The 25,438-nt window shown below is 49.1% G+C and overlaps 17 protein-coding genes across 17 annotated transcripts; 7 read left to right on the plus strand and 10 right to left on the minus strand.

The window, feature by feature from the left end:
- Positions 1-32: 32 nt before the first annotated feature.
- On the minus strand, positions 33-1,464 carry OGAPODRAFT_16303 (uncharacterized protein). The gene has a single exon (XM_018354332.1). The coding sequence runs from the start codon at positions 1,404-1,406 to the stop codon at positions 72-74; it is 1,335 nt and encodes a 444-aa protein (XP_018211690.1). The 5' UTR covers positions 1,407-1,464; the 3' UTR covers positions 33-71.
- Positions 1,465-1,549: 85 nt separating this feature from the next.
- Positions 1,550-2,835, plus strand: OGAPODRAFT_16304 (uncharacterized protein). The gene has a single exon (XM_018354333.1). The coding sequence runs from the start codon at positions 1,647-1,649 to the stop codon at positions 2,352-2,354; it is 708 nt and encodes a 235-aa protein (XP_018211691.1). The 5' UTR covers positions 1,550-1,646; the 3' UTR covers positions 2,355-2,835.
- On the minus strand, positions 1,550-3,050 carry OGAPODRAFT_16305 (uncharacterized protein). The gene has a single exon (XM_018354334.1). The coding sequence runs from the start codon at positions 3,035-3,037 to the stop codon at positions 2,405-2,407; it is 633 nt and encodes a 210-aa protein (XP_018211692.1). The 5' UTR covers positions 3,038-3,050; the 3' UTR covers positions 1,550-2,404.
- Positions 3,051-3,353: 303 nt separating this feature from the next.
- Positions 3,354-5,792, plus strand: OGAPODRAFT_82307 (uncharacterized protein; the record flags this gene model as incomplete). The annotated part of the gene is made up of 2 exons (XM_018356605.1): positions 3,354-3,511; positions 3,776-5,792. 2 exons carry the CDS (start codon positions 3,354-3,356, stop codon positions 5,790-5,792), a joined length of 2,175 nt encoding a protein of 724 aa, XP_018211693.1.
- An 82-nt stretch (positions 5,793-5,874) lies between these two features.
- Positions 5,875-7,908, plus strand: OGAPODRAFT_93722 (uncharacterized protein; the record flags this gene model as incomplete). Its single annotated transcript, XM_018357401.1, has 1 exon — positions 5,875-7,908. One exon carries the CDS (start codon positions 5,875-5,877, stop codon positions 6,745-6,747), a length of 873 nt encoding a protein of 290 aa, XP_018211694.1. The 3' UTR covers positions 6,748-7,908.
- On the minus strand, positions 6,153-7,910 carry OGAPODRAFT_87507 (uncharacterized protein; the record flags this gene model as incomplete). The annotated part of the gene is made up of 1 exon (XM_018356866.1): positions 6,153-7,910. One exon carries the CDS (start codon positions 7,908-7,910, stop codon positions 6,744-6,746), a length of 1,167 nt encoding a protein of 388 aa, XP_018211695.1. The 3' UTR covers positions 6,153-6,743.
- A 60-nt stretch (positions 7,911-7,970) lies between these two features.
- OGAPODRAFT_82309 (uncharacterized protein) lies at positions 7,971-9,812 on the minus strand. Its single transcript, XM_018356606.1, has one exon. It carries the CDS (start codon positions 9,589-9,591, stop codon positions 8,002-8,004), a length of 1,590 nt encoding a protein of 529 aa, XP_018211696.1. The 5' UTR covers positions 9,592-9,812; the 3' UTR covers positions 7,971-8,001.
- A 35-nt stretch (positions 9,813-9,847) lies between these two features.
- OGAPODRAFT_76268 (uncharacterized protein) lies at positions 9,848-13,799 on the minus strand (the record flags this gene model as incomplete). Its single annotated transcript, XM_018356153.1, has 1 exon — positions 9,848-13,799. One exon carries the CDS (start codon positions 13,797-13,799, stop codon positions 9,891-9,893), a length of 3,909 nt encoding a protein of 1,302 aa, XP_018211697.1. The 3' UTR covers positions 9,848-9,890.
- Positions 13,800-13,897: 98 nt separating this feature from the next.
- Positions 13,898-14,584, minus strand: OGAPODRAFT_40331 (uncharacterized protein; the record flags this gene model as incomplete). Its single annotated transcript, XM_018355391.1, has 1 exon — positions 13,898-14,584. A coding segment is annotated over one exon (687 nt), but the record flags the coding sequence as incomplete, so codon positions are not given.
- Positions 14,585-15,311: 727 nt separating this feature from the next.
- Positions 15,312-16,835, plus strand: OGAPODRAFT_16307 (threonine protein phosphatase type 1). The gene has a single exon (XM_018354335.1). The coding sequence runs from the start codon at positions 15,600-15,602 to the stop codon at positions 16,572-16,574; it is 975 nt and encodes a 324-aa protein (XP_018211699.1). The 5' UTR covers positions 15,312-15,599; the 3' UTR covers positions 16,575-16,835.
- Positions 16,836-16,984: 149 nt separating this feature from the next.
- On the plus strand, positions 16,985-17,384 carry OGAPODRAFT_16308 (protein component of the small ribosomal subunit). The gene has a single exon (XM_018354336.1). The coding sequence runs from the start codon at positions 17,002-17,004 to the stop codon at positions 17,248-17,250; it is 249 nt and encodes an 82-aa protein (XP_018211700.1). The 5' UTR covers positions 16,985-17,001; the 3' UTR covers positions 17,251-17,384.
- OGAPODRAFT_82313 (uncharacterized protein) lies at positions 17,362-18,090 on the minus strand. Its single transcript, XM_018356607.1, has 2 exons — positions 18,044-18,090; positions 17,362-18,009 (listed from the first exon to the last, which is right to left on the minus strand). Exons 1-2 carry the CDS (start codon positions 18,083-18,085, stop codon positions 17,431-17,433), a joined length of 621 nt encoding a protein of 206 aa, XP_018211701.1. The 5' UTR covers positions 18,086-18,090; the 3' UTR covers positions 17,362-17,430.
- An 8-nt stretch (positions 18,091-18,098) lies between these two features.
- Positions 18,099-18,731, minus strand: OGAPODRAFT_16310 (uncharacterized protein). Its single transcript, XM_018354337.1, has one exon. The coding sequence runs from the start codon at positions 18,708-18,710 to the stop codon at positions 18,255-18,257; it is 456 nt and encodes a 151-aa protein (XP_018211702.1). The 5' UTR covers positions 18,711-18,731; the 3' UTR covers positions 18,099-18,254.
- A 152-nt stretch (positions 18,732-18,883) lies between these two features.
- On the plus strand, positions 18,884-19,485 carry OGAPODRAFT_16311 (uncharacterized protein; the record flags this gene model as incomplete). Its single annotated transcript, XM_018354338.1, has 1 exon — positions 18,884-19,485. A coding segment is annotated over one exon (533 nt), but the record flags the coding sequence as incomplete, so codon positions are not given.
- OGAPODRAFT_16312 (uncharacterized protein) lies at positions 19,427-23,508 on the minus strand. The gene has a single exon (XM_018354339.1). It carries the CDS (start codon positions 23,362-23,364, stop codon positions 19,537-19,539), a length of 3,828 nt encoding a protein of 1,275 aa, XP_018211704.1. The 5' UTR covers positions 23,365-23,508; the 3' UTR covers positions 19,427-19,536.
- Positions 23,509-23,658: 150 nt separating this feature from the next.
- Positions 23,659-24,423, plus strand: OGAPODRAFT_16313 (uncharacterized protein). The gene has a single exon (XM_018354340.1). It carries the CDS (start codon positions 23,724-23,726, stop codon positions 24,396-24,398), a length of 675 nt encoding a protein of 224 aa, XP_018211705.1. The 5' UTR covers positions 23,659-23,723; the 3' UTR covers positions 24,399-24,423.
- On the minus strand, positions 23,659-25,432 carry OGAPODRAFT_93733 (uncharacterized protein). Its single transcript, XM_018357402.1, has one exon. It carries the CDS (start codon positions 25,293-25,295, stop codon positions 24,450-24,452), a length of 846 nt encoding a protein of 281 aa, XP_018211706.1. The 5' UTR covers positions 25,296-25,432; the 3' UTR covers positions 23,659-24,449.
- Between the last annotated feature and the right edge of the window lie 6 nt (positions 25,433-25,438).

Genomic DNA, 25,438 nt, shown 5'->3' on the forward strand with positions numbered 1-25,438 from the left:
AATAAAATAAAAATATCTAAATTTTCTATCTGCTGACGCGTCGATCGACGCCTCTATATCTATGTACACAGCTACTTGGATCTGGTGAGAACCGAATTGGTGAGCATTTCGAGAGCGTTTCGCGCGTCCGAGTCCGGCAGGGTGCGTAAGTTGCGAAGGGCGGCCGTGCAGTACGTTTCGGCCAACTCCCGCGTTCTTTCCACTCCCTTGGCGTCCTCGACGGCCTTTCTTGCTATCTCGATATCCTCTGGCTTGGAGAACTTGCGGCCGATCATCGGCCCGAGCTCCGGCTTCTCTTTCCATGCGTACAGCACAGGAGCCGTCGCAAGCCCCAGTTGCAGGTCTGCGCCAGCCGGTTTTCCCAGCATTTCTGCCGTGGTGGTGTAATCTAGCATGTCGTCGACTATTTGGAAGCACAGACCCAGGTTTCTTCCAAACTGGTAGCAATTTTCAATCACCTCTTCATTGCAGCCGGCCAGGATGGCGGCCGACCTCGACGACTTGGACATCAGCGAGGCAGTTTTGAGATATGTCTTGTGCAAGTAGTACTGGAACGCAGCCTCGACGTTTTCCTCGTGAGAAATGGTTTCCGGCGTCTTGACAGAGTACTCGTGCACCTCGACGGGGACTTTCCCCGTGGGCTCGGGGATCTGCTTCACAACGCCGCCGTCTTCGATCTGGCCGATGTTTGGTTGCATCACCGTGTTCTTCAACTGCATGAACTCTCCCTCGACGAGATTCGCTATCGCGGTGGACATCAGCTCCACAACCTCGCTGTTCCGCAGCCGCCCCAGCGAGACCGACGCTCTGCCCAGCAAGAAGTCGCCCGCCAGAATGGCCATTTTGTTGCTGAACGCCACGTTCCCGGAGTCTCTGCCACGCCGGGAGTCGGAAAAGTCGATCACGTCGTCATGCAGCAACGACGCCGTGTGGATCATCTCGGTGATTTCTGCCAACCGCCTCTGTTTCGGCAGAATGCCGTTCTGTGCGTCCTTCGCCTTGTATTGCTCTCTGTCCATCATTGGCTTGGACAATGGGTTCAGAATGATGTTAGGATTGATACCATGGAGCACCCGCAGCGGGCTGATCGAGTCCAGCGGGTTCTGGCCCGCAAACGAAAACGCCTTCGGGGTCCCCTTGAACTCCTCCTGCTCGTTGACGTCGTACGGGTCGATCGCGATGCGGGTCCTCTCGGACTCTGGGATCTTGGCGAGCGCCTTGGACAGCAGCAGCACAATCAGCGGCCGCACGTTCTTGCCCTCTGCCTCGAAATAGTACGAGGCCACTCTGTTGAGCGTTGGGTGACCAGAGCCAATGAGAGTAGCAATGTTCTTGGCCAGCACGCGCATCTCACCGGAAACCATGCTGAAGGGGTCGAACTTGGAGCTCACGCGGGGCTGTACCATTTTCTCGGCCGTCTCGACGGCCGTGAGAAACGACGAATAACGTCTAGCGAGGGAAATTGGCCGCAAAATGGACATATGCAAGATTTGTTCGAAATAAAATAAAATATACTCGCTAATTATTTTATACCCATGGAGTGGATATCCTCGTTTCCAGTGACACGGCATGTGCTGGAGTACACGAAAAAACAGCTGTGCCAGGTGCTGAGGAGCGGAAGTGTGCCGCAGCACATCGGGTTCATCATGGACGGCAACCGCAGATACGCCAGGATGAACAAGATGGAGACCAAGGAGGGCCACAGTGCCGGGTTCGACACCATGGCACGGCTGCTCGAGGTGTGCTACGACTGCGGCGTGCAGGCAGCGACCGTTTTTGCATTTTCGATCGAGAACTTCAGCCGCAGCGAGTACGAGATCGAGTGGCTCATGAAACTGGCCAAGTCCAAAATGAAACAGTTGGTGGAAAATGGCGAGCTGTGCCACAGGTACGGCGTCAGAATCCGCATTCTGGGTAATCTCAAGTTGCTGCCCGCAGACGTGCGCGAGTCGCTGCTGGAGGCGCAGGAAATGACGAAAAACAACACGCGCGCAGTGCTCAACATCTGTTGTCCGTACACATCCAGGGACGATATCACGCATTCGATAAAAAATATCATAGCCAGGGGCTACGACCCAGAAGACATCACTGAGGACCTTGTGAGCCAACACCTATACACGGGCGGTGTTCCGAAGCTGCAATTGCTCATACGAACGTCTGGCGTGTACAGATTGAGCGACTTCATGCTGTGGGAGGCCGTCGACGTGGACTGCGACGTTGAGATCCTGTCTGTGCTCTGGCCTCAGTTCACGCCCTTGCTTATGCTGTGGATCCTGTTTAAATGGGGGTGGAACAGGGCCGGTCGCGCACGCAGAAGCAAGCGGCTACTCGAAAGCCAGGGCAAGGACGACTAACTCTAGCTCACCTGTATGTATTAAGCTCACCAATACACTGTATTTACTTTTTAGGCCTTGTTCGCCTTCTGGGCCTTCTCGAACTCCTCCTTGAACTTCTCTGCATTCTCCTTGTTGCCAAACCGGATCGCCAGAGTCTGTGCCTCCGGTGTGCCGTCGCTCACATCCGCAGTCACGCTGTACACCCACGAACGGTCCGAGCCAACGTTAGGAGTCAACTTGTACTCTGGAGCGATGATGTGGTTCGCACACACCTTGAGAGTCTTGTCTCTTCTCATCAGCAGTCTCACCTTCTTGGTCTCTTTGTGCTGCAAAAACTTGACGTCTCCAGTACCTCTCTCCTTCCACTCCTTGGACTCTGGGTGGAACTTGAAGAGTTTGGCCCGGATCTTGAACAAGACGTCCTCGTTCTCCTCATTGGTCTTCACCTCCACCTTCTCCAGCTGAACAAGAGGCTCGAAATGGATATCGTCGTTTTCCGGAACCTCTTCCTCCTCGTCACCCTCCTTGTCTTTGGATCCATTTTTATTTTCTTCTTTGTCTTCCTTTTCCTCCTTTTCCTCCTTCTTCTCCTCCTTCTTGGCGCTGGCGCCTCCAAACATCGCAAACACGTTCGCAGTTGGCGGCTTCAGAGCAGGCTCTTCGGTCTTAGGCACGCCGGAAACACTCTTGTCTTCGCTCATGTTGTTTTTAAGTTGATCTATGTTTTTTCGCCATTTATTTTTTTTTGTCACGTAGGGTAACCAACCGCCTCGGTTGGTCCAAACTCGACGGCACGCTGGCCACACGTTAGCCACTGCGCTGCCCCGGCACAGTGGCGTTGGCACCCGTCCCATCCTTCTCTGGGACCTCCTATACCCGCTCCTCCCACACCGCCTCCCGCGTGGCGTGCTCGAGTCCTCTCTATGCTTACGTAACACATGACCCCATTGCCTCATTAGGGTCTCCCCCCCCTGTTTTGCATTTATCTATCACATTCTATTTACCTACACTTTAGTGATGCCGACCTCTCACGCAAGACAGTCGTCCCTAGACGATGTCGACCCATTTGCGACCGCAGACTTGTACTACGGACCCAAGACCGACCCTTCCAAGTCCAACAAGGCGTCCAGATACGGCAGAACAAGGACCATGTCTGCTGTCATCCCTAACAGAAAGTTGTTCCAATATAGCGAGCTCACGCCTTCGCCAACTGCGACGCCAGCACCAAACGAACCAGCGACGTTTGATGTGGGCCATAGCTCGAACGATGAGGACGATTCGGCGGTCTCAGTTACTCCGTCAGAGGCTGGATCCGCCATCCATTCTCCTAGCGAGTCCACGTCGTCTTTGGTGAAGGACCACAATTTAGAAGTTGTCAACTCACACAAGCTCTATGGCTTGCCTGGTATATCATCCGGAAACGTGAGCTCTGCCGGCAGCAATGCGACTTTGAGGCGTCGCGGATCGGCCGATGACTCCTCCAGCATGAAGAACTCCAAGCGTTTTTTCATCAGCGACATCGACGCCACGCTCGAGGAGCTGCTTGAAAATGAAGACACAGATAAGAATTACCAGATCACAATTGAGGATAGTGGACCCAAGGTGCTGAAGCTCGGCACGGCCAACTCTAACGGCTACCGGCAGTATGACATCCGTGGCACTTATATGCTTTCGAACTTGCTGCAGGAGCTTACGATTGCCAAACGGATGGGCCGCAAGCAGATGATTTTGGATGAGGCCCGGCTCAATGAGAACCCCGTTAACAGATTGAAGCGAGTCATTTCTACCGCGTTCTGGAAAAACCTCACCCGGATTCTTGACGAACACAGCATTATAGACATGGCTTCAGACACCAAGATCGATACCCCTGAAGCTCGGATTCCTCGTGTCTATGTGCCTCATAATCAACACGAGCTCTACGCATACTACCAAAAACTCGCCAAAAAATGTCCAGAACATAACCTGCAGGTGGAATACTTGCCCGAGCACATCGATGGTGAGTATATCAAGTCTATAAACCACAAGCCGGGTCTTTTGGCACTGGCCACGCGCAGACGCAGCCAGGAATATGGCGATCTGGAGGGATATCCGTACGTCGTGCCTGGTGGAAGATTCAACGAGCAATATGGTTGGGACTCATACTTTGAGACCCTCGGTCTTCTTCTCAGCGGCATCGTGGATCCATGTATCGGGATGTGCGAGAACTTTATTTTTGAGATCGAGAACTACCGCAAAATCCTGAACGCGAACAGGTCATACTATCTGGGAAGGTCGCAGCCCCCATTTTTGACCGATATGGCTTTGCATGTGTTCCATTATCTTGAGGACCGAACAGGAATCCAAGACCTTGGCTTTTTGGAGCGTACAGTCAAGGCAGCAATCAAAGAATACAATACCGTCTGGTGCGCTCCGCCAAGACTAGACCCGGAGACCGGTCTTTCCTGCTACCATCCAGAAGGCAAAGGTATTCCTCCAGAGACAGAGGCCACGCACTTTGTTGCCGTCTTGAGACCATACTGTGAGAAATACGGCGTGTCTTTCGAGGAATTCACCAAGAAATACAATGATGGTGAAATTGTTGAACCCGAGCTCGACGAGTACTTTCTCCACGACCGTGCTGTCAGAGAAAGTGGTCACGATACATCATACCGGTTGGAAGGCGTGTGTGCCTATTTGGCCACTGTTGATCTGAACTCTTTGCTATACAAATACGAGAAAGATATTGCCTTCATCATTGGCCAATATTTCGACAACCACTTGGAATTAAATGGAAACGTTGAAACTGCTGAAAAGTGGGAGTTCTTGGCCGCTGAGCGCAAGAAACGCATTGACAAATATCTGTGGAATGAGTCCAAGGGAATGTACTTTGACTACAACATCAAGACACACAGGCAGAGTTTGTACGAATCGGCCACAACGTTCTACCCGTTGTGGGCCAAGTTGGCGTCACGTGACCAGGCCAAAGCTTTGGTGGAGAAAGCGCTTCCACGGTTCGAGGTGTTTGGCGGCATTGTGAGCGGAACGAAAGAGTCGCGAGGCGAAATTGGGCTGAACAAGCCTTCGAGACAGTGGGACTATCCTTATGCGTGGTCGCCACACCAGATCATGACGTGGAAGGGGTTGCAGAACTACGGCTACGCAGCCATTGCCAAGAGGCTTTCGTACAGATGGTGCTATCTGATCACGCTTGCATTTGTTGATTTCAACGGCATTGTCGTTGAGAAGTACGATGCCACGTCTGAACAGAGGCCACACAAGGTCGATGCGGAATATGGTAACCAAGGCTCTGATTTTAAGGGTGTGGCTACCGAAGGCTTTGGGTGGGTGAATGCCGGGTATTTAATAGGACTTGAGAACCTTGACACGATCGGAATCCGGGCCCTGGGGTTGGTGACGTCTCCTAATAACTTCTTCCCGAAGTTGAGTGGGGCTGAGAAACGGAGTTATGGGTTGTGATATAAAATCAAAGAAATGTATAAAGAAATTTAATTTTGATCCTAAAAAGACTAGATATTTAATTCGGGTATTTCTTTTCTCCATGAAACTTAAGGTTGTAATGGAAAAGCCGGTCGAGCTGCGCAAATGTCTCTCGTTTCTCATTGCGTTGCGACGGATGTGCGTGTTTCGCTTTACCGAGCAGCAACTGATCATAATATCTTCTGGATTGAACGAACCCACTGTTTGGTGTAAGCTTGATTCGAGCATATTTCAGCTTTACGAGGTGGATTCCGCACGCAACAACGTGATACCGTTCGAGATCAACATCGAGCCTTTGTTACAGGTGCTACGCAACTACGAAAAATCCAACGTTTCCAGCAGTCTGGTGATTCGCCTGCAACGAAGGCCCTCCAATGGTGGAGAGATCAAAAACAAAGCCGCCGCGTCGCTTGCGCTTTTTTACACTGAACAGATCTCAGTGACATCGAACGTGAGCCATTCGTTTAACGTTCCTGTGCGCCTGCTGAAAATGGACAGCGATCTGCGCATTGTAGAGCCGACAATGGACAGCATGAAGCTGGCCATGAAATTGCCGGTCAAGATCGCTCCTTTGCTCAAACGTCTGGAGCGCTACCGGACGTCAGACCTGATCTCCATTGTGGGAAATCAGACCGGACAGCTGAAGTTTGTCATAGAGGAAGAACAACGCAAAATAATGGTCCAATGGAAAGGGCAGCTGGACGTTCTGCCCGACGACGACGACTCCGTGCCCGAAAGCTGGGACTCGAGCGTGCTACGACCGGTGTCGCTGAAAGTGAAGTTGAAGCACTGGAACGTTGGTGCGAAGCTGATGGAACTGTGTGACGCAATGTCTCTCATCATCCACACACAGGGCGGGATCCTACACTGCTACATCGACATGGACCAGAAATGCGATATTGCTTATTATCTAAATGGATATCAGACTAATTAGGCGTGCTCTGCTCCATACTCTCTCACAAAGTCGCATAGCAGCTTGACACTCTCCAGGGACACAGCGTTGTACAAAGAAGCTCGCATGCCCCCAACGGAACGGTGGCCCTTTAGACCCGTGAGGTTTCTTTGCTCTGCAGCTTTCAGAAACTCGGCGTCTGAGCCGTCTGCCAGCGTGAACACCACGTTCATTTTCGATCTCACCGACTTTTCCACAGGGAGCTTATACACGCTAGGAAATTCGTCCAGAGCCTCGTACAGAAGCTTGGCCTTCTGCTCGTTGGCCTTCTGCTGGACATCAAGACCACCTTTCTGGATCAAGTTTTGCAGTACAAGGTCCACGATATGTACGGTGAACGTTGGAATAGTGTTGTATGCCGACTTGTTCTTAACGACAGTTGGGAAGTCAAATGCGATAGGGCTCAACGGGATGTTAAGCCTGTTCAGATCGTCCTCAGCTGGGTGGTCCAGAAGGCTTTTTTTGATGATATAGACCGTGATACCGGCCAGACCAACGTTTTTCTGCGCACCTGCAAATATACAGCCGTACTTGGAAACGTCCACCTTTTTCGACAAAAAGTTCGAGGACATATCTGAAACAATCTCAACGCCTGGGAACTTTTCAAATGGAAACTCTAGGAACTCGACACCGTTGACGGTCTCGTTATCACAGAAGTACAGGTACGAAGTGTTGGACAGATCTTGAGGAATGCTCCACTTGTCGGTGGCCGGAATAGTGCCAAACCTGCCGTCGACCTTCTTCGAGTCCAGCACTATGTCCGGGTTGAAACCCAGTCTTGTGGCCTCCTCGGCAGCCTTTTTCGACCAGCTTCCAGTCACGACGTAAGCTGGTGTGCCCTTGCGCCCGGTCTTCTTGGCAAACGAGGCTGTAAGATTAGTTGCGATAGACGAAAAACCAGTGGTTCCGCCTCCTTGCATGAAGAAAACCTCGTGGGTGTCTGGAATGTCGAGCAATTCGACCAGATGCTGGCGAGTGCTCTCTATAATATTGGCACCAGCAGCCGAGCGATGGCTGATCTCTCCCGCGCCAAGACCAATCCCTTGGAAGTTGATCAAGTCCCGAGCAGCCTGTTGTAGTACACTAGTTGGGAGTAGGGCAGGTCCCGCTCCAAAATAATTTGGCTCTTTTCTCTCGAGTGACATAATATCGAAGAGTCACAAATAATTAATTTATTTGAAAAATATATCGGAATCTTGCACAGCCCCAAACCAAAATTTATTCTGTATTTACTCTCTACTCCTTTTTTGCAACCTCCGAAAACTTGTTGTACAGGTCTGACTTCTCGAACACAATGCCGTCAAACTTGCCGTCGTTGAGAACCTCTCTAGGGCTAAGATAGTCCAAACTGCACAGTCTAGGCCAGTTCACGTATTGCACTCCGTTGTCAAAGATGTACTTGAGCGAAAACGCAGCAATAGTCACCAAGAAACCGTTCAAGACAAAGTGCTTGAACGGCGAAAGGGAGCTGTTTGGATAGATCGACGTAATGACCAGCAGAGAAAGCGAAGCCAGAAGAACGTAAGGAATGGACTGAGTGTACGCTGGTCTAAGGTCCTGGAACGGCGACGTAGCCATCTCGTATGGCAGGACATTGCCAAGAAACAGATCGTAGCCATCCTGTCTGGGACCGTCTCTGTAGTTGTTTTTGATGTATCTTGTGATGGAGTTGACGAGATCGTTCAATGCACCCAACTTCGTTCTCCGACCCGTTCTGGTGAAATCCGTTTTCAGAGCACCGGTTCCGGAGTACGACTTCGACACGACATCTGCGTTGTCGGCCCAAATATTCATGAACACATAGTTGAACTTCGGATCCACCCTTTCCCAGTCCTCTGCACCGCTTATCACACCGCTTTCAATCAGCTGTTGCTGCAAGAAAAATCTGCCCAGTGTAGACTGCACCACGTTGGTTCTATCGAGACAATCCATGCAGTTTGTTCTTACGGTGTGGCTCTGCTTGCGCTGGACCACAAACTTTTCCGAAACGTTGACCACAGAAAAGTCTTGGGGCGAAAGACCGATTGCTCTCAAATGGTCGATCAGAAGTTTGACACGGTGCCACCTCATATTTTTGCACTCGTGGTGGAAGTCAAAGTAGGTGTATTTCAAATTTGGATCGTTCAGTGCAGTCACCGCGTTCTCGTACGCTAGCTTAACAGGCTCCTCGTAGCCCTTTTGGTTCACGAGATTAACCAGATAGGTGGTGCCGTATTTCTCAATCATGCGACTGAAATGCTGTCTTGTAGGCGTATAGTCTGTCTGCCCGAGCAATAGGTTCGGCTTGTATCTAAGATTGTTCATTTCCGCCCAGTACACGGGAACAGAGCCCCTGGTCTGCAAATAAGTGTACACTTTGTCGCCCTCGGGAGTGTGAACAGCGAGAATTTGCTCCGTCTCGTTGAAATTGGCAACATTACCCTCAGAGTCGATTCCACGACGGAAATACCGTGTGCCCGCCCTCAGACGCGACCGTCTCGTGATCAGACCAAACGTGACAGGCTTCATATTCAAAGTTGTGTGTACAAACTTGGCGTATCCGTAGATCATTGGCAATACAAATTGGTTCGCAACCTTGATAAGATCCTGCGACACAAAGTAGTTCCACATGTACTCTGAATCGTAGCCGTTTTCGGCCTGTTTGACAAACGGTTTCGTCAGATCATAGTCGTACGAAAACATCAGCGAGGCAGACTGGAGATGGGACTCCAGCAGCTTCATGTACCTGGTCTCGTCCTCGTCAAGGTTGTACTTGGTAGGACTCAGAGGAAGCATCTTGAACGAGGTCATTTTGAACACCTTCTTCCCCCCATACAGCTGACCCATCTCTGAGGCCTCGGTGACAACTAGCAGATAATGACAACTGTGTAGATGGATTAGACCGATTATACCTGAGATAGGCTGTGATTTCTTGTCAGTTAGATGTTTTTCCACGTCAACGAGTTCAACTGTTCCACTGTTGGTCACCAGCAGCGCACGCGACTCGCTGCCACGTGCCACGGTGGTCACCAAATACCCGTCAGCAACCTCCGATAGCGACAGAAAAGGAGCACTCATACAATAAAAGTAATTACGTATTTTTATTACAAAGTGGATCTTTATTTGGCGAGCACACCCTTGCACCACTAGTAGTCCAAGAGCTTCCGCTTTGGAAAACTCTTGATTTCCGGCACTGGGATCTCAGGAACAAGATACACCATGCCGTTTTCGTCAACTCGTTCACGGTCCTTCTCGCTGATGTTGTAGATTTCGTGGATGTGTAACTTCAGCAGCTCCCTGACCTCGACAAAGTTTTTCTGGATCTCGTATGCCTGGGCCATCATTGACCGTCTCACAAGACCCTCTATCAGTCTCAGAGCCTCAGGTTCCGTCTGGTTCAATCTTTCCACCAGCCTACCAATAGAATTGACCAAATACTCCTCTTCGTAGATTGTTCCCTTCTTTCCCCTGGCCTTTTTCCGCTCCTCTCTTCTTCTGTTCTTGGCAGTTCTCCGAGAAGCTCCCGTTTTGGCCGTTCCTTGCGTCTTTCCTGTGTATCTGGTGAAGAAGGACTCTCTGGTGGAGGTCTCAGAGGCAGCTATCGACACGTTGTCCGGGGCTTCTGTCTCTCCCATCTCACCGTAGTAGGCATATGGGTCCTCCTGTTTTTTCGAACGCAGCTCTCTGAGTCTGCTCAATTGTGAGTTGATCTGACCCTTGCAGTCTGCAAGCAGCTCTGCAATCACACCAAAACCCTCGCCAAGAGCCGGGTCCACCACAGACTCGACCAGCTGCTTTTTATCTTCTTGGTAGCACAGCATGATGGCCTGCTCATATTGGTGGTTTTCGCAGTACAATTTGAGCGCCTCCTCAATATTATCAAGAAATTTGAGCTCCACATAGGCCGCGGCAGAGTATTCGTGGTTGTCAGTGAGCAAGGAGACCAAACGTGTGCAAGTGTCTGTTAGCAGCTGTTTATCATGGATAGCCAACGTGACTGCCTGCTGCCACTTTCTGGCCAGCACGTAGTTCTCCAGGGCCTCTTGATTCTGCGACAGCGTCTCGTAAGCCAAAGCTGCGTCCGCATAGTCTCTATTCTCGTGCAAGTAATCGGCATACGCTCTCATAATAGCATCAAACTTGTCTTTTTTGTATCTGTACAAGCCCAGAGCGTGCGTGTAGAGACTGTGTTCGATGACAAAATCGACAATCTCGGTGTCGATGTCCGGCGAGTCCTCTGGAGAGATCTGGACGAGCCAGTCGAGCGCTTTTTCGTATTTCTTGAGGTAGCTGTCGATCATAAATTTTTTGCGCAGCTCCGGTTGCACATGTAGTTTCTGCAAGAACGGTAAATATTCCTTGGGGTCTTTTTGCGACTGCTGGGCTATAACCAGCGCGAGCGGCACGTTGTAGATGCCCAGCGCCTCATCGTATAGCTTGTTCACATCCAACAGGAAACACAGGTGCTGCACGGCTTTCTCGATCTCGGAGTCGTTCTTGAACGTGCCAATCAGTTCCAGAGCCTGTGCGGTTTTTGCCGGATGCTGGCAGGCATAGGCGGTGATGATAGTTTGCAAGTACTTGCTCTTGTATGGCGGAGTAAGCAAAACAGCAAGAAGAGCCTCACAAATCCGGCTGATTTTTTCCTTTCCCCGGGGCTTAACATAGTCCGACACTCGCAGCTGCTCGAAAGCGGACGTGGCAGATTTCTCTGTTTCCTTGTACTTTGTCTCAACAACGTCTTCCTCGAGCAGCGTGGACATGAACAGCTCGATATAGTCGGGCCGTTTTATCTCCTTGATGAAATGTTCCACGTTGTTGAAAAACAGCTCGGAGTCGTAGTCATGCAGGATATCGAGGGCAATTCTGTGCGTGCGGCACGCCACAAAGGCCTCTGCATACTTTCTATTCTTGATAAAGTTCCTGACCTCCGTCAGAATCATGATACGCGGATGGATCGTCTCGAGGTTGCCACGCGGAGCCTGGAGCACAACGCTGGCTTTTGACGGAATAGCTGTCACCAGAAGAGCACCACGCTCGATCATTCTCGTTCTCTCGTCATCTTCGTTTTCTGGAAACGGCTGCTGGTCGATGTTGCTGTCTAGATGGACAAATTTCAGCTGGTGTTTGGCCGTGGTGTATAGCAGATGAGACTCGGTGACCAAAAACGAGGTCACTCCAGAACATGCCAGTAGAGAGTTCACGTACAGCTTTCCGGTGGACGAAAGACCAAAACAAACACGTATGCCGTCAACGTCGGTGACCCAGAAGTCCGTGCATAGCTGCGGGAAATGCGTGATCTTGGACGCCTCGAACGTGCCCAGGTCAAGTATGTACACGGATCCGTCGGCCGTCTCGTACGCGAGATGCTCGAAGTCGACGGTGGGTTTCATCAGGACCGGCTTGGGCGGGCCGGCGTCGACCACAGAGGCCAGAAGCGGCTCGTCTGTGTTTGAGATGTCAAAAATAGCGATTTTCGAGCACTGCGCCGTGTCAAATAGCACAGCCGCCATGTTATCGCCGGCACAACACACTTGTCGTGGGCGATCATGAGGCCCTGCAAAGGCACCCTTGGTGACGGTGCTGCGTATTTTGGGCTCGCTGCTCTTAATTATATTTTCCAAGTCCACGGTAGCAAAACTCACACTGTTGTTGCTCAGAAGCGCAAACACCGAGTTCGAGCGCGCGCTGGCAACATCCACCAAATTCTCCTCGACCCACACTTCACGCAGACTGACCGGCGGAGGAACGTTGGCCATGCCCAACGGCGTGATCTTGCACTCTATTCCGTCTGCTACCAAGACCATGCCGACGTCTGTAGGCGGACACGTTGGGCCCAGACCCATCGAGTACGCCATGTCGACAATCTCTATTCTTTTATTTGAGCCAAACATGAATTTCATCGGATTTTCCGGGTGGAACTTCATAAACTGGATCTCCTCGCCGGCAGCAGTGTATATTTCCTGCTTCAAGTACCAATGGTAATTCTTGGTCGTCCACACCAATATACGGTCCGAAAGACGGAACGCAAGCATTTCACTGTTGCATGACCAGTCCAGTGACAACACTCTGGCGTTTCCTTCTAGCCGCGTATTGAACTCGCCGTGTCTCAATCCGTTTCTCTCGAAGAAAATCAGTTCCAACACCTGCTCGTTTATTTCCTCCTCGAACCGACGGCGCGTCGAGGCAATCAAAGAGCCCTGCGGTTTCCACGACAGCGGCTCCTCCTGGCCGTCAACAGCCTCAGAACAGGAATCGAGCTCCCCGTCGCGCGAATAGACACGGATTACCCTGCGCTCGTGGCCTGGTTCGATTTCCTCCACAGTGCTTAGAGAGAGATACTGGCTGTCACCACGCCATGAAATGGAGCATTTGTAAGTCTCGTACGACGACAGATGGCCGTGTTGCACCTCTGCGAGGGTGGGGTCGTGCAATATAGCATTGTCACTGTCGATGTTCAATCCAGCATTTTTCAGTGCCTGACGCTCTCTTTCCAACTGTTTTGCACCTTTTCCCTTGAACTGCGTCTCTTTCTTTCCCCACCCAACAGAAACTTGCATTGTGGCGTTTACGTCGTTCGGATTTAGGTATTTTTCAGCAATTGGCTCCAGTGTCCTTGTCAGCAGCACCAGGTTGTTTTCCCCGGTCAAAACCGCAAGAGTCTCCTCATCAGGTGACCATCTTGCACACTTAATCCCGCTATCTATAGATCCAACAATCTCTATGACCGTGGAGTCGGGATCAGGGCTGGCTGCGTCGTACACGGCACTTAGGATATCTCCCTGTTCAAAGATGACCACGAGCTGGCAGCTGTCTGCAAAATGAACAAAAGAGACCATCTTGTCAAACTCACGAACGGGAAGAGACGCCAGAATGTTGATCTGGCCCGTCTTCATGAACTGCTGGACCTCCAATGTCTGGCTTTCCTCAGAGCCCATCACAATGGTGAGGGAATCGGAGACGACGTCAAAGACAGAGTCCACAACCTCCAGATCCGGGTACGTTCTGGACTCAGGCGCCACCTGGCCAATGTTGAGGATTCGAAGGTTTTTCATTGGAGCCGGTTAGAGTAAGCAACAAGAGCTCAATTTTTCTAAATTTTTTTTTCCTTGCATGACATAATCTATATACATTAGCGTCTTGTAGACAGAGCTCTATTGGCCCACCGGGTCTCCACGACGCTCCAATCTATGCAGTTCCACACGTTCTCAAGGTATCTAGCCTTTCCAAACACACCATAGTCTCTCAGATAGAAGGATGGATTGTTACCAATGGCCATGAGCGGCTCATAGACGTATTTCAACGGGTCGTATGTGTCCTGTGCCTGTTCCAACGAAGGAATGTCGATTTTGTACATGGAAAAAGAACCGTCATCCTCCTCGGACGATTCTGACTTTTGTTTTTTGAAAGCCCTGGCATTCGAGATCTGTCCGGCTCTGAAATGGTGAGGAGTGCCGTGGTTGTAGGTGTTCAGAATCGCCAGCGACGAGAATCTCGACAGGTCTCTCGTTTCCTGCCCCAGCTCGGGCTGTCTGAACTTGTACACCAGCCAGGTGTATCCGTTTCCTTTCACTGCCTTGGCGGTGGACAGTAAAAGAGTCTTGAATTCCTGCAGAGAGCCGAAAGAGGCCTCGATCTGTGACTCGAACTCTGGACGAGGGGCGTTCTTGATTTCAGAGAAAACGTCCGGCGTCTTGTAAAGCTCCTCCACTCCAACCTTGGCAACTGTATTATCGGGGTTAGGTTTGAGGGACGAGAGGAAGTAGTACAGGTTGTAGATGGCAGACGCATTCTGGAACACAAACTGCTCTGTAGGTTTCTTTGCCGTCTTGGATAACAGTTTGTAGTATTTGTCTATGGTGGGGTTATTAGTCGTTATGGCAAAGTCCTCCATCAGGTTCGCAGCAGACGTCTTGTGTCCCTTGAGAAAAACGTTCTTGTTGGAGTTGTATTCGACAAAAGCGGATTCCAAAGTGCTTCTGAGCGGTGACTCCGATATCCCATACTTCAAGTCGTCCAATTTCTGGGCGGTTTGCTCGGTCCAGATGTCCTTAAGGACAGAATCACTGAACAATCCAGGGAGGCCCGCGTTTTCAGAGTTCTCCACTATGGACAGGGACGGAAGAATGATCGTTGTTCCCACAGGATCCGAGTGATTGTTCACACCATGCTCTCCCTGGCGACACGCCGCGCGGGAGCTGAATGCGCGGCGAGCAATCGGCAAAGCACTTAGCGTCTTTCTCAGCATGAAAGGGATGTCGAGAATATAAAAAATTTAGTTGTAACTTACACGACAGGACAGAAAAGATAAGCGACATGGCGTTGATGGCGCGCTGGCTAAGGAGCCGTGTGCCATTGCGTGAAATGGAGGTGCCTGGCGTAGAACAAAGAACTGGACGATGATAAGCATACATGTCCGGCGATGAACCCGGAGGCACAGGGCGTGTTGTGTCGCACCTGGATAAAAATATCAACATTACCCGGCCGACAGATGAAAGGCGAATTTTGCAACGACCATTTTATTGGGAAAGCTGTAAAATAAAACAAGTAAAGAGCAACGGAGCGGGCTTTGTTTTTGTTAAAACAGTTTTAAATCACTCTTTCGAGACCCTTGTGTATCCCACCCACCTTCCAACACCGGTGGTCCGAGTTTTAACAGCCATCAGTAACAGCGGGTAACTATTTTTACGCGTTGCCACTACGTTCCGATACAAAAGGAAAAAAATAACAACCTTTATCCAGACTAGCGAACCTTTGTCCGTTCCGGCCAATTCACGCGTTTGACACATTGACAAACATATTTGCTAAAAACCATCGCCTCTTGTCACTGCAATTAACGCCTCCGCCACCTAACTATGGCTGAACAAGAAGCAGATATTGAATCCATCATCGACAGGCTTCTCGACGTGAGAGGCTCCCGACCAGGTAAGCAGGTCCAACTACACGAATTTGAGATCAGATACCTTTGTACGAAAGCCAGAGAAATTTTCATCAGACAACCTATTTTGCTTGAACTTGAGGCCCCAATCAAAATCTGCGGTGATATTCATGGGCAGTATTACGACCTTCTGAGGCTGTTTGAATACGGTGCCTTCCCGCCAGAGGCAAACTACTTATTCCTGGGAGATTACGTTGATAGAGGAAAGCAATCATTAGAAACAATCTGTTTATTATTAGCATACAAGATCAAATACCCAGAGAATTTCTTTATTCTTAGAGGGAACCACGAATGTGCATCCATCAACAGAATCTACGGCTTCTACGATGAGTGTAAGAGACGCTATAATATCAAACTTTGGAAAACCTTCACAGATTGTTTCAATTGTTTGCCTATTGCGGCTATCATCGATGAAAAGATCTTCACGATGCATGGGGGACTATCACCAGATTTGAACACCATGGAGCAAATTAGAAGAGTCATGAGACCTACTGACATCCCAGATGTGGGGCTACTGTGCGACCTGCTCTGGTCTGACCCAGACAAAGATATAACTGGATGGAGTGAGAACGATCGAGGTGTCTCATTCACCTTTGGACCAGACGTGGTTTCGAGGTTTTTACAAAAACATGATATGGATCTCATCTGTAGAGCGCATCAAGTGGTGGAAGACGGATACGAATTCTTCAGCAAAAGGCAGCTGGTCACCATATTTTCTGCTCCAAACTATTGCGGAGAGTTCGATAACGCTGGTGCCATGATGAGCGTTGACGAGAGTTTATTGTGCTCGTTCCAGATTCTCAAACCTGCAGAAAAGAAGAAATACGGATACGGAACACAGCCTCCGCCAGGGGTCCAGTCTCCGAAAAACAAGAAGAAGCCTACTAAATGATTATCAGAAGCTTGATGCTTACTATGTCGCAATCCACATGTTCATCGTTCAGGAATGAGCAAGCCACTGTCATGTGTCCCATCGAAGCCCACTTATACTTTTTATTACCTATTTGTGATTTAGTTTGTCAATGAAATATTGTTAATCAGTTGGGTAATCAACTAAACGGGCACTATATACTTAGGTAGCAATATCTTTAGGACCTAATTTCGAACAAGGTCACGTGAGAAAGCACAGGGTAAGCATCTCTGCTATTCCCTCCACCGTCTCTTATATTTTTTTTATTTTTATAATTTAGGAAAGAGTTTGGATTTGTTCACAGATTATGTAATGTAAACCTTCCCCTGCGAAAAAGAAACCTTTGGAAGCCGCTGTCCAGAAAAAGCTCAAAAATTTTTCACTCACACTTTGGACATTTACATTTAACATGGTTTTAGTTCAAGACTTGCTACACCCAAGCGCGGCTTCCGAGGCCAAGAAGCACAAGCTCAAGACTCTCGTGCAAGAGCCAAGATCATTTTTCATGGACGTGAAGTGTCCAGGATGCTTGCAAATCACCACTGTTTTCTCCCACGCCCAAACTGCCGTCACTTGCGATTCCTGCACCACTGTGTTGTGCACGCCAACTGGAGGTAAGGCCAAGCTGTCTGAGGGATGCGCATTCAGAAGAAAGTAAACACAAAGGGGAAGAATACCAGCATAGACGAGGGTGTGTATTATAGTGAAACACCATACCAATTTTAGTACTGTTGAGAGACAGTTAGAAAATGCTAATCAGTATACGTATGTGACGTATGTATTTGATAATTACTATATGAGGTTTGGAAAGCAAGTAGTGAAATCATAAAGGGGCTCGTTAGAAAATGGAGTTGACCAGGTCACTTCCTATTGTAGCACCGGCACCAAAGATAGCTGCATTCCCGAGCTTCGAGCCGAATTTCTTAAACATGGCATTGTGCTGTCCTCCCTGGGGCTCTCCAGCGACGGACATCGGCGTATACTCTTGCGGCTGCTGTTGTGGAGCATACATTGGAGAAATTGGCTGCTGTTGGTATGGCTGCGGGATCGGGGCAGGGGACGGTGCCGGTCCAAGAAGCCTGACGTAGTTTGCAGGAAACATTCCAGTTCTGCCACCAACGGTACCTTTCCACCACGAAGTGCTCATTTTCTGAATCACCGTGATCTTGTCTCCTGCTCTGAGTTCCACATCTTCGGGCTGTTGAGGCTTGTAGTCATAGAGCGCTTCGGCGTACTCGGTTGGGGTCGATGATAGACTAGACTGGGTGTAGGCTGGTGGGGCGGCTGGCTGTGAGTTGTTTGCCGATCCCACGTCCCTTGGCGGCATCCCCTCTATATATTTATCTGGTAGGGAGCTCAGTATTTGATTCATCAAGTTGTGGGTGATCACATTGGATTCTGCGAGGAATTCAAGTTCCTGTGGTGTTAGAGCTAACGTGCGACGCACTTACGGTCTTTACAGTGGTCAGAGAGCGGTTGATAGTTGCTGACATGATAAGCTTTTTTGGGACTAAAAATATCTTTGTAATAAATTATTGGCCTTCCGTTACGTAGGCGGAGCCTCAACCGGTGTAAAGATGTGCCGATAAAGACGGAAAGTTCAAGCCAGACTAATATACAAACGTGAGAACCGCAACGCGGAGACCCATCCGTGCATAAGAGCTACAGAGGCCCCAGATAGTCTTCCTTTATGCTTCCGATTGCGCTGATGCTGTTGACGTCAGATCTCGTACCAATAATCTTTATTCTGACCTTGGAGCCTTTCATGATGACCTGGTCCTCGCTGATGTAAGCTGGAGGAGTGTGCGAAGGTGTGTATTTCATGTCCTTGGGGATCAGATGTTTGGATATGAAAACAGATAGGGGTCCCACATCGGCAAAGAAGCCCATGTTGTTGACGGAAGAGACAATTGCGTCGACGACTTCTCCCTTGAATGGTTTCCAAACAACCGCACGGTACTTGACCTCGAACTCGGCGTATCCTTGTTGACCGGGCACGATTTTTCCCTTCCCCACGTCGATGCTCATGCTGTCTAAAACACAGATGATGTATCCAAATTGACCGGTACATGTTCCTTCAACGTCAGTCAGTAACTTCTGTTGAAGATACTGATTCATCTGCGGACCGAAGTAGGATGGATGCAGCGTCAAATTAAGCGAGAGATCTTTTATAAAGAACATGGTTGGTTTGGATTTATTTCTGAATTATTTTTCATGGCTGTTTTCGCTGACGCAATTTTATTTGGACGAGAAGTGGAAAAAAAAAATAGATATAATTGAAAGTGTTTGTTAGATGTCGAATAAAATAGGCAAGACGGGACTCGGGTTCACCCGGGTGTGGCACCACGTGGACCTTGCCGAGGACAAAAGAACGTTGGGACGTTTGGCTTCGCAGATCGCAATCACTTTGATAGGAAAACACAAGCCTATCCCGCACGAGACCCAGGACGCTGGAGACTACGTCGTGGTGTCAAACGCGCAGTTTCTGCGTGTGACCGGGAATAAACTGAACGACAAGACATACTGGTCGCACTCTACTCGGCCGGGATCGGGCAAGGCGACTCCAATGAAGAAGATCATTAAGGATTACGGATATGGAGAGGTAATCAAGAGAGCGGTGAGCAAGATGCTGCCTAAGAACAAGCACAGGTGGACCAGACTCAATAGGCTTAAAGTGTTTGACGGCTCAGACCACCCGTACAAGCAAAATCTTATCGCATTTGCAGACCAACAGCCAATCGTCCTGGAAAAGGTTAAGAAATTAGAAGAGAAGACCAGGCTGCTGGAGGAGTACGAGAAGCAAATGGCCGGAAGAAAAATATAACTGCGAGAGCGCGGCTCATAACTACTTGTGTATATACGACCAACACACTTAACAATAGTTGAATTTCATCTCCATCTTAATTTACATATTTTATTTTTTTTGACCCAGCTCAGTGGCACATTATCTGGTGGTAACTCCACTTTTCTGGGTGTACAGTCTTGGCGCAATGTTCATGCTCATCAGCTCCTGGAACAATAACTTGGCAGCATATGGGATATGGATTTGGTAAATGTTGGTCTTGTTCTTACAAGACTTGCATTCAAATTGATTTTTCTTCAAATTGGCAATGACACTCATCAAACCACAGATACCACAGATGTGGACTCGGAAAGCATCAGACGAGTCCATCAGTCTCTCCTTCAGGAATCCGGCCGCACCGTGCGCAATCATACAGTCACGCTCCATTTCTCCGAATCTGAGTCCTCCATCTCTAGCTCTACCTTCCATAGGTTGACGGGTTAGGTTCTGGTATGGTCCTCTGGCTCTGGCGTGAATCTTGTCGTCCACCATATGTCTTAGTCTCTGGTAGTAGGTAGGACCAAAGAACACCTGCGCCATGAGCTTCTTACCGGTGTGTCCATTGTACATCACTTCGAAACCTCTGCTCTGGTAGCCATTCTCTCTGAGGAGTTTCGACACCGCGTCCACAGTCAGGTCCGTGAATGGAGTGGCGTCTCCTTCGTAACCTCTCATCGACGCCACCTTGGACAGCAAACACTCGATCAAGTGGGCGACTGTCATACGGGAAGGAATGGCATGCGGGTTGATGATCAGGTCTGGAACAATGCCCTGTGCCGTGAACGGCATGTCTTCATGTCTATACGTGATACCTATGGTACCCTTCTGACCATGTCTAGAGGCAAACTTGTCTCCAATCTGCGGCACCTTGGTCGTTCTCATTCTGACCTTGGCGAACTTGAGTCCTTCGGCGTTGGTGGTCAAAAGCACTTGGTCAACGATTCCGCTCTCAGTTGTTCTCAGTGGAGTCGAGGCGTCTCTTTTTGTGTGGTATTTGGTTCTTTGCCCAAGCTCCTCTGTGTCTGGTGGAATAGGAACGGTTTTACCAATGATAATATCGTCTCCGGAAACACGAACACCAGGAGCAATCAATCCGTCATCGTCGAGCTTTTCGTAGGTACCCTGTTTGAAGCCCAGGGTGCTGGAACGCATTGGCTTTTCAAACTCCTCCACCACAGATATACCGCTTCTTCTTTCCTGATCCATGTAAGATCTGAAAAAGAGCGATCTGAACAAACCACGGTCAATAGACGATTGGTTCATAATCATCGAGTCTTCCTGATTGTAACCAGAGTAGCAGGCAATGGCCACTATGGCATTCTGTCCAGCAGGAAGCTCTCTAAACTTCAGGTACTCCATAGACTGCGTCTTTGCTAGCGGCTTTTGAGGATAGTACAAGATATTCGCCATAGTGTCCATTCTGACACTGTAATTCGTCAAGAAAACTCCCATGGCCTGCTTGCCCATCGCAGACTGATAGGTGTTTCTTGGAGACTGGTTGTGGTCTGGGAACGGAATGATCGAGGCAGCAACACCGAGAATCATCGACGGATGAATCTCACAGTGAGTAAAGGAGTGGGCCTTCACAACGTTCTTGATTCTCTTCGCAGGATCCAAGTCACGGCCGGCTTTCTGTACTTCTGCGCTGGCAGAAGAGATCAGGTCTTCTGGAGACATGGCAATCAAAACCGTCTCCTCCTCCTCTGCATCAAGATACTCGATGATACCGTTGCTCAGCAAGGATTCCCAACCGAACACTCTTTGAACAGGACCCAAAGGCTGGCCCTCGTCGTCGAATTCCTCATCCTGCACGATCTCTTCCACTTCTCTGTCCAGGATTTTACGGCAGTGCTCTTTCGTCAACTTCAATTCACCCTTGTGCTCGCTATCAGGATCGTTATCGACAATGAACAGCGGTCTATAGATTCTTCCTGCATCGGTAAAGATCTTAAACTCTCTCTCTCTAATGTCTCTAATCAAAGAGACCTCTGGAGAAATGGTACCACTTCTTCTAAGTTGTCTCATAGTTTCAACCAACATGGCAGGGTCTCTGTGAGTTCCGACCCAGTTTCCGTTCAAGAACACTCTCGTTGCGTTCTTATGCTCCTGTGGCTCGTAGTCAGATAACGGTTCCAATCCCCACTCCTCCAATAAGTAAGTGATAGGCTCGGAAGCGGAACCAACGGAACAACAAGCCATTAACGACAAGTTCTTCACCAGACCACAGGCCTGTCCTTCAGGAGTCTCGGCAGGGCAAACGAGACCCCAGTGTGTATTATGCAATTGACGTGGCTTGGCCAGCTTACCGTCTCTTCCGATAGGCGTATTGGTTCTTCTTAAATGCGATAATGTCGAAGAGTACGTGTATCTGTTCAACACCTGAGAGACACCAGCTCTACTGCTCATGGCCTTCTTCTGCTCTCCCCAGTTTCCGGTAGCGAGAGAGTACTTCAGACCAGAGGTGATGGTGTTGGACTTCACAGCACTGACGATGTTGAAGTCGTCACCTCTCTCAATACATCTCTGCATGTATCTGTAAATGTCTCTGGACAATTTTCTGAATAGAATCCTGAACAAATTGGCTAACAACGGACCAGCAAGATCCAGTCTCTTTTTACCGAAATGATCTCTGTCATCTGGTTCTTTTCTTTCTAAAGCGCACAAAAGCAGTCTGTTGACAATGTAACCAAGGAAATAAGCTTTATTGGTTTCGTAACCGGAATCTTGCGAAATGTGAGGAAGGAACTCACGCTGCAAAATGTCTTTGGCGTACTGGATACGTCTCTCTTTCTTGATACCAATCGAGTTTCCCCTTCTTCCGATGTAATCCAGGGCGACTTCCTGCGATTGGATCAAAAATCCTTCTTCGATACAAGGCTTCAGCATCTCAAGCATCTGCCAATCATTCTCATCGTAACAAATGTGCTGCAAAATGTCTCCGTCCTCAATCACCCCCAAAGCTCTGAACACAATCACGATCGGAATGTCAGCCTTGATATATGGAAGAGTAGCCTTGATCGATCTCCCCACACCACCGCTCTTGAAGTTGGAAGCACCTCCTCTTGCGAGCTTGACTTGGATAGAAGAAATGAGCCTCGAACCTTTCTCCAACGCGGATCTGAGCTCAGCAACGTGGGACACAGGAGACGGAGCAGACTTTTTGAAAACTTGCACAATATTGGCCGCAGATCTCTCCTGGGCAATCAAAACCTTCTCGGAACCGTTGATGATAAAGTATCCTCCCATATCAAATGGACATTCTCTGATTTCATAAAGTTCGTCCTCCGAAAGACCATACAGAGAACAGAACTTGGACTTCAACATAATCGGCACCTTACCTATGAAAATCGTTTGTGACTCAGCACCAGACCGATGCACCTTGATGCCATGTCTCTCTTCTATGATATCGTCGCTGTCATCGTCAAAGTTAGGAGGCATAATGACCATTTCGTCCTGCTCGATCTCACCGTTTCTATATCTGGTGATTTCGCCCTCTCTGTACCAAACAACTTGTGTCGTCACCACATCATCGTCATCTATACTTTCCTTGACCATTTTTTTCATTTCAACGTACAAAGGAGCAGAGTAGGTGAGGTTTCTCAATCTTGCCTCCTGCGGGAGGAGAGTACTGGTGGTACCGTCGGCTTCTGTCTGGGAAGGTTTAGAAAGAAAAATATCTCCGAATGTGATCTCGTATCTTCTGTTCACGTCGTCGTCCTCTGTAATATGCTGTGCTGGTTGATCAAGGATCAATTTTTTATCTTCAAGAACCAATTCCTGAATGGACGACTCGATAAACTCTTCGAACGAGTCCAGCTGCTGCGAGACAAGACCTTTCTCCTCAAAGAACGACGAGATGACTGTCCAACAGTCTTCTGTCGTGATCATCTCGTAATCTGGAACGTCATACATACTTTCGTCGAAAGACATGTTTATGCTGAAAAATACACTTTAATGAATATCAATTGCTGGAAGTAACTCTCAAACGGTTCCAAATTCAAAGCGCACTAGACTTGGTGAATGCGAACACTTTCCAACGATTCAGACAAAGTGTTTACCAGAAAACAAGATGTTTATCTAGGAGTATTCGCCTTCAAGTAATTTTTTTTTTTCAACGAAAACTAGCCTTCACCGAAATTACCCGGACACAAGTACGAGATGGGAATTTTCAACGGGGTCAATATTGAATATTTTTTCCCAACCTTTTTATCGCCATGTTTGCACGATTCAAAACGGTCAGCAGCGGGCTTTTCGAGCGCACTATCGTCCAGCCGCAGCGGACCATAATCATGGGCCGTCTGCGTCCTTTTGCTCAGAAGAAAAAGCCGACCATTCCGAGAGAGGAGCGTGCAAAGAAATCCAAAAGAATCGTCCAATTGGTAAAGGAAGCGATCGAGAACGACGAGCCGCATTTCACTGTGGGTGCCAAGAAACTGTACTTTCCATCAGCAAGGATTACATTATTACGACCTAACGCCAAACAGACGCCATACCAGGCCAAATTTCTGGTGCCTAAGTCTTTCAACAAGCTGGACCTAAGAGACTATTTGTACCATTTATACGGCCTGCGTGTGCTGAACGTGACTGTTGCTCTGACGCCCGCAAAATGGGAGTATCCGATTGGTCCAGGGTTCAGTTCTAGACACAGGGTCGCGCAAAAGAAGAAAATGACCGTGGATATGATCGACCCATTTGTGTGGCCGGAAGAGACAGAGTTCTTCAAAAACCAGGCAGAATTCATCGAGCAGAGAGACGCATACAGAGAGGACAAGCTAGAGGCTGTCGGATCGGACAAGCTGAAACCTTCGAAGGCATTCGAGGGAATCATAGACAGACATCCGCAGCCGATGAACTTTGTCCCGAAAATCGTCGAGAGACAGATGAGAAATCTCAAAGACAAGGCCATGCACCAGGACAAACGGCTCAGAACAGAAGAATTCATTTCCCAACATATCCAGCTATAATCCTGTACATATAAATCCAACATAATAAAAAGCTTGAAATCAGAGTCGTAACTATTCATTCGCAAAAGTAGCAGAGCTGTTTCTGGATTTCCAGCCAAATCCCCACGACGCGCGTCTATTTTGGGCGTCCGTGCCCGACGGAGTCACCTTGCGCAGCGATCCCGACGAGCTGCGATTCTGGAGCCGCGGCAGACTCGTGGTGCTTGCGTTAGCGCTGTGTAACTCGTCTTTATTGACCACGTCGTACTCATCCCGCACGTCTTTGTGCTCATTCAACACCATACTCTTGATCGGCGAAATCAGCGATGAGAACAGTAGCTGAGGATAGTAGTCCATCACAGTCTGGCCGGTGGATGAATCTCTCCAGCCAGACGACTGCCACAGCTCGTTCACCACCTCGACGGTAGACTTATCCTGTTTGGACGCCACATTAAGCTTGAGGAACTGGTAATTGGGCACGTATTGGTCAATGATCCTGTTGTAGAAGCCGGCGCCGTAGGTGGCCACATCGGTGGTCTTGAGGTCGCCAACATAATGGTTCAGCACAACCAGCCAGTTCTTGAGATAGTGGTGGTAGAGAATATACGAGCCTGTGACGCTGGTGCCCGAAGAGTCCACGGAAACCAGCGGAAAAACCAGCCAGATCCGCAGATACAGGGTAACCAGCGAGCTGAAGGGAACGAAACTAAGCACAGTGCGCACTAGCTTGTTGGAGATAACCAGCGTGCAAACAGCGAGAACAAGCCAATACACAAACCATCTTTGGAACTGGCTCTGAGGCGGCAAAACAATGGACTGTCGTGACTGGTCCACGTTGGTCAACAGTTTGAACGATTCCGCCAAGGGATACAAGTAGGAGACCCAGACGCCGATCGCAGCAAACAGTACGCCGAACATGGTTTGTTGTCGATAGCAAAATCAGTGATGAGAGTTTCAGTTACGGGAAGCCTGAAAAGCAAAAATCAACAATCTCAATCACAGACTGTTAACCATAGCAATATGCAGGACCAAATAGTTTTACTCAACTTTCTCCACTGTAA

The sequence above is a fragment of the Ogataea polymorpha genome, assembly GCF_001664045.1.
Source record: "Ogataea polymorpha strain NCYC 495 leu1.1 chromosome Unknown OGAPOscaffold_3, whole genome shotgun sequence".
Lineage (NCBI taxonomy): Eukaryota > Fungi > Ascomycota > Pichiomycetes > Pichiales > Pichiaceae > Ogataea > Ogataea polymorpha.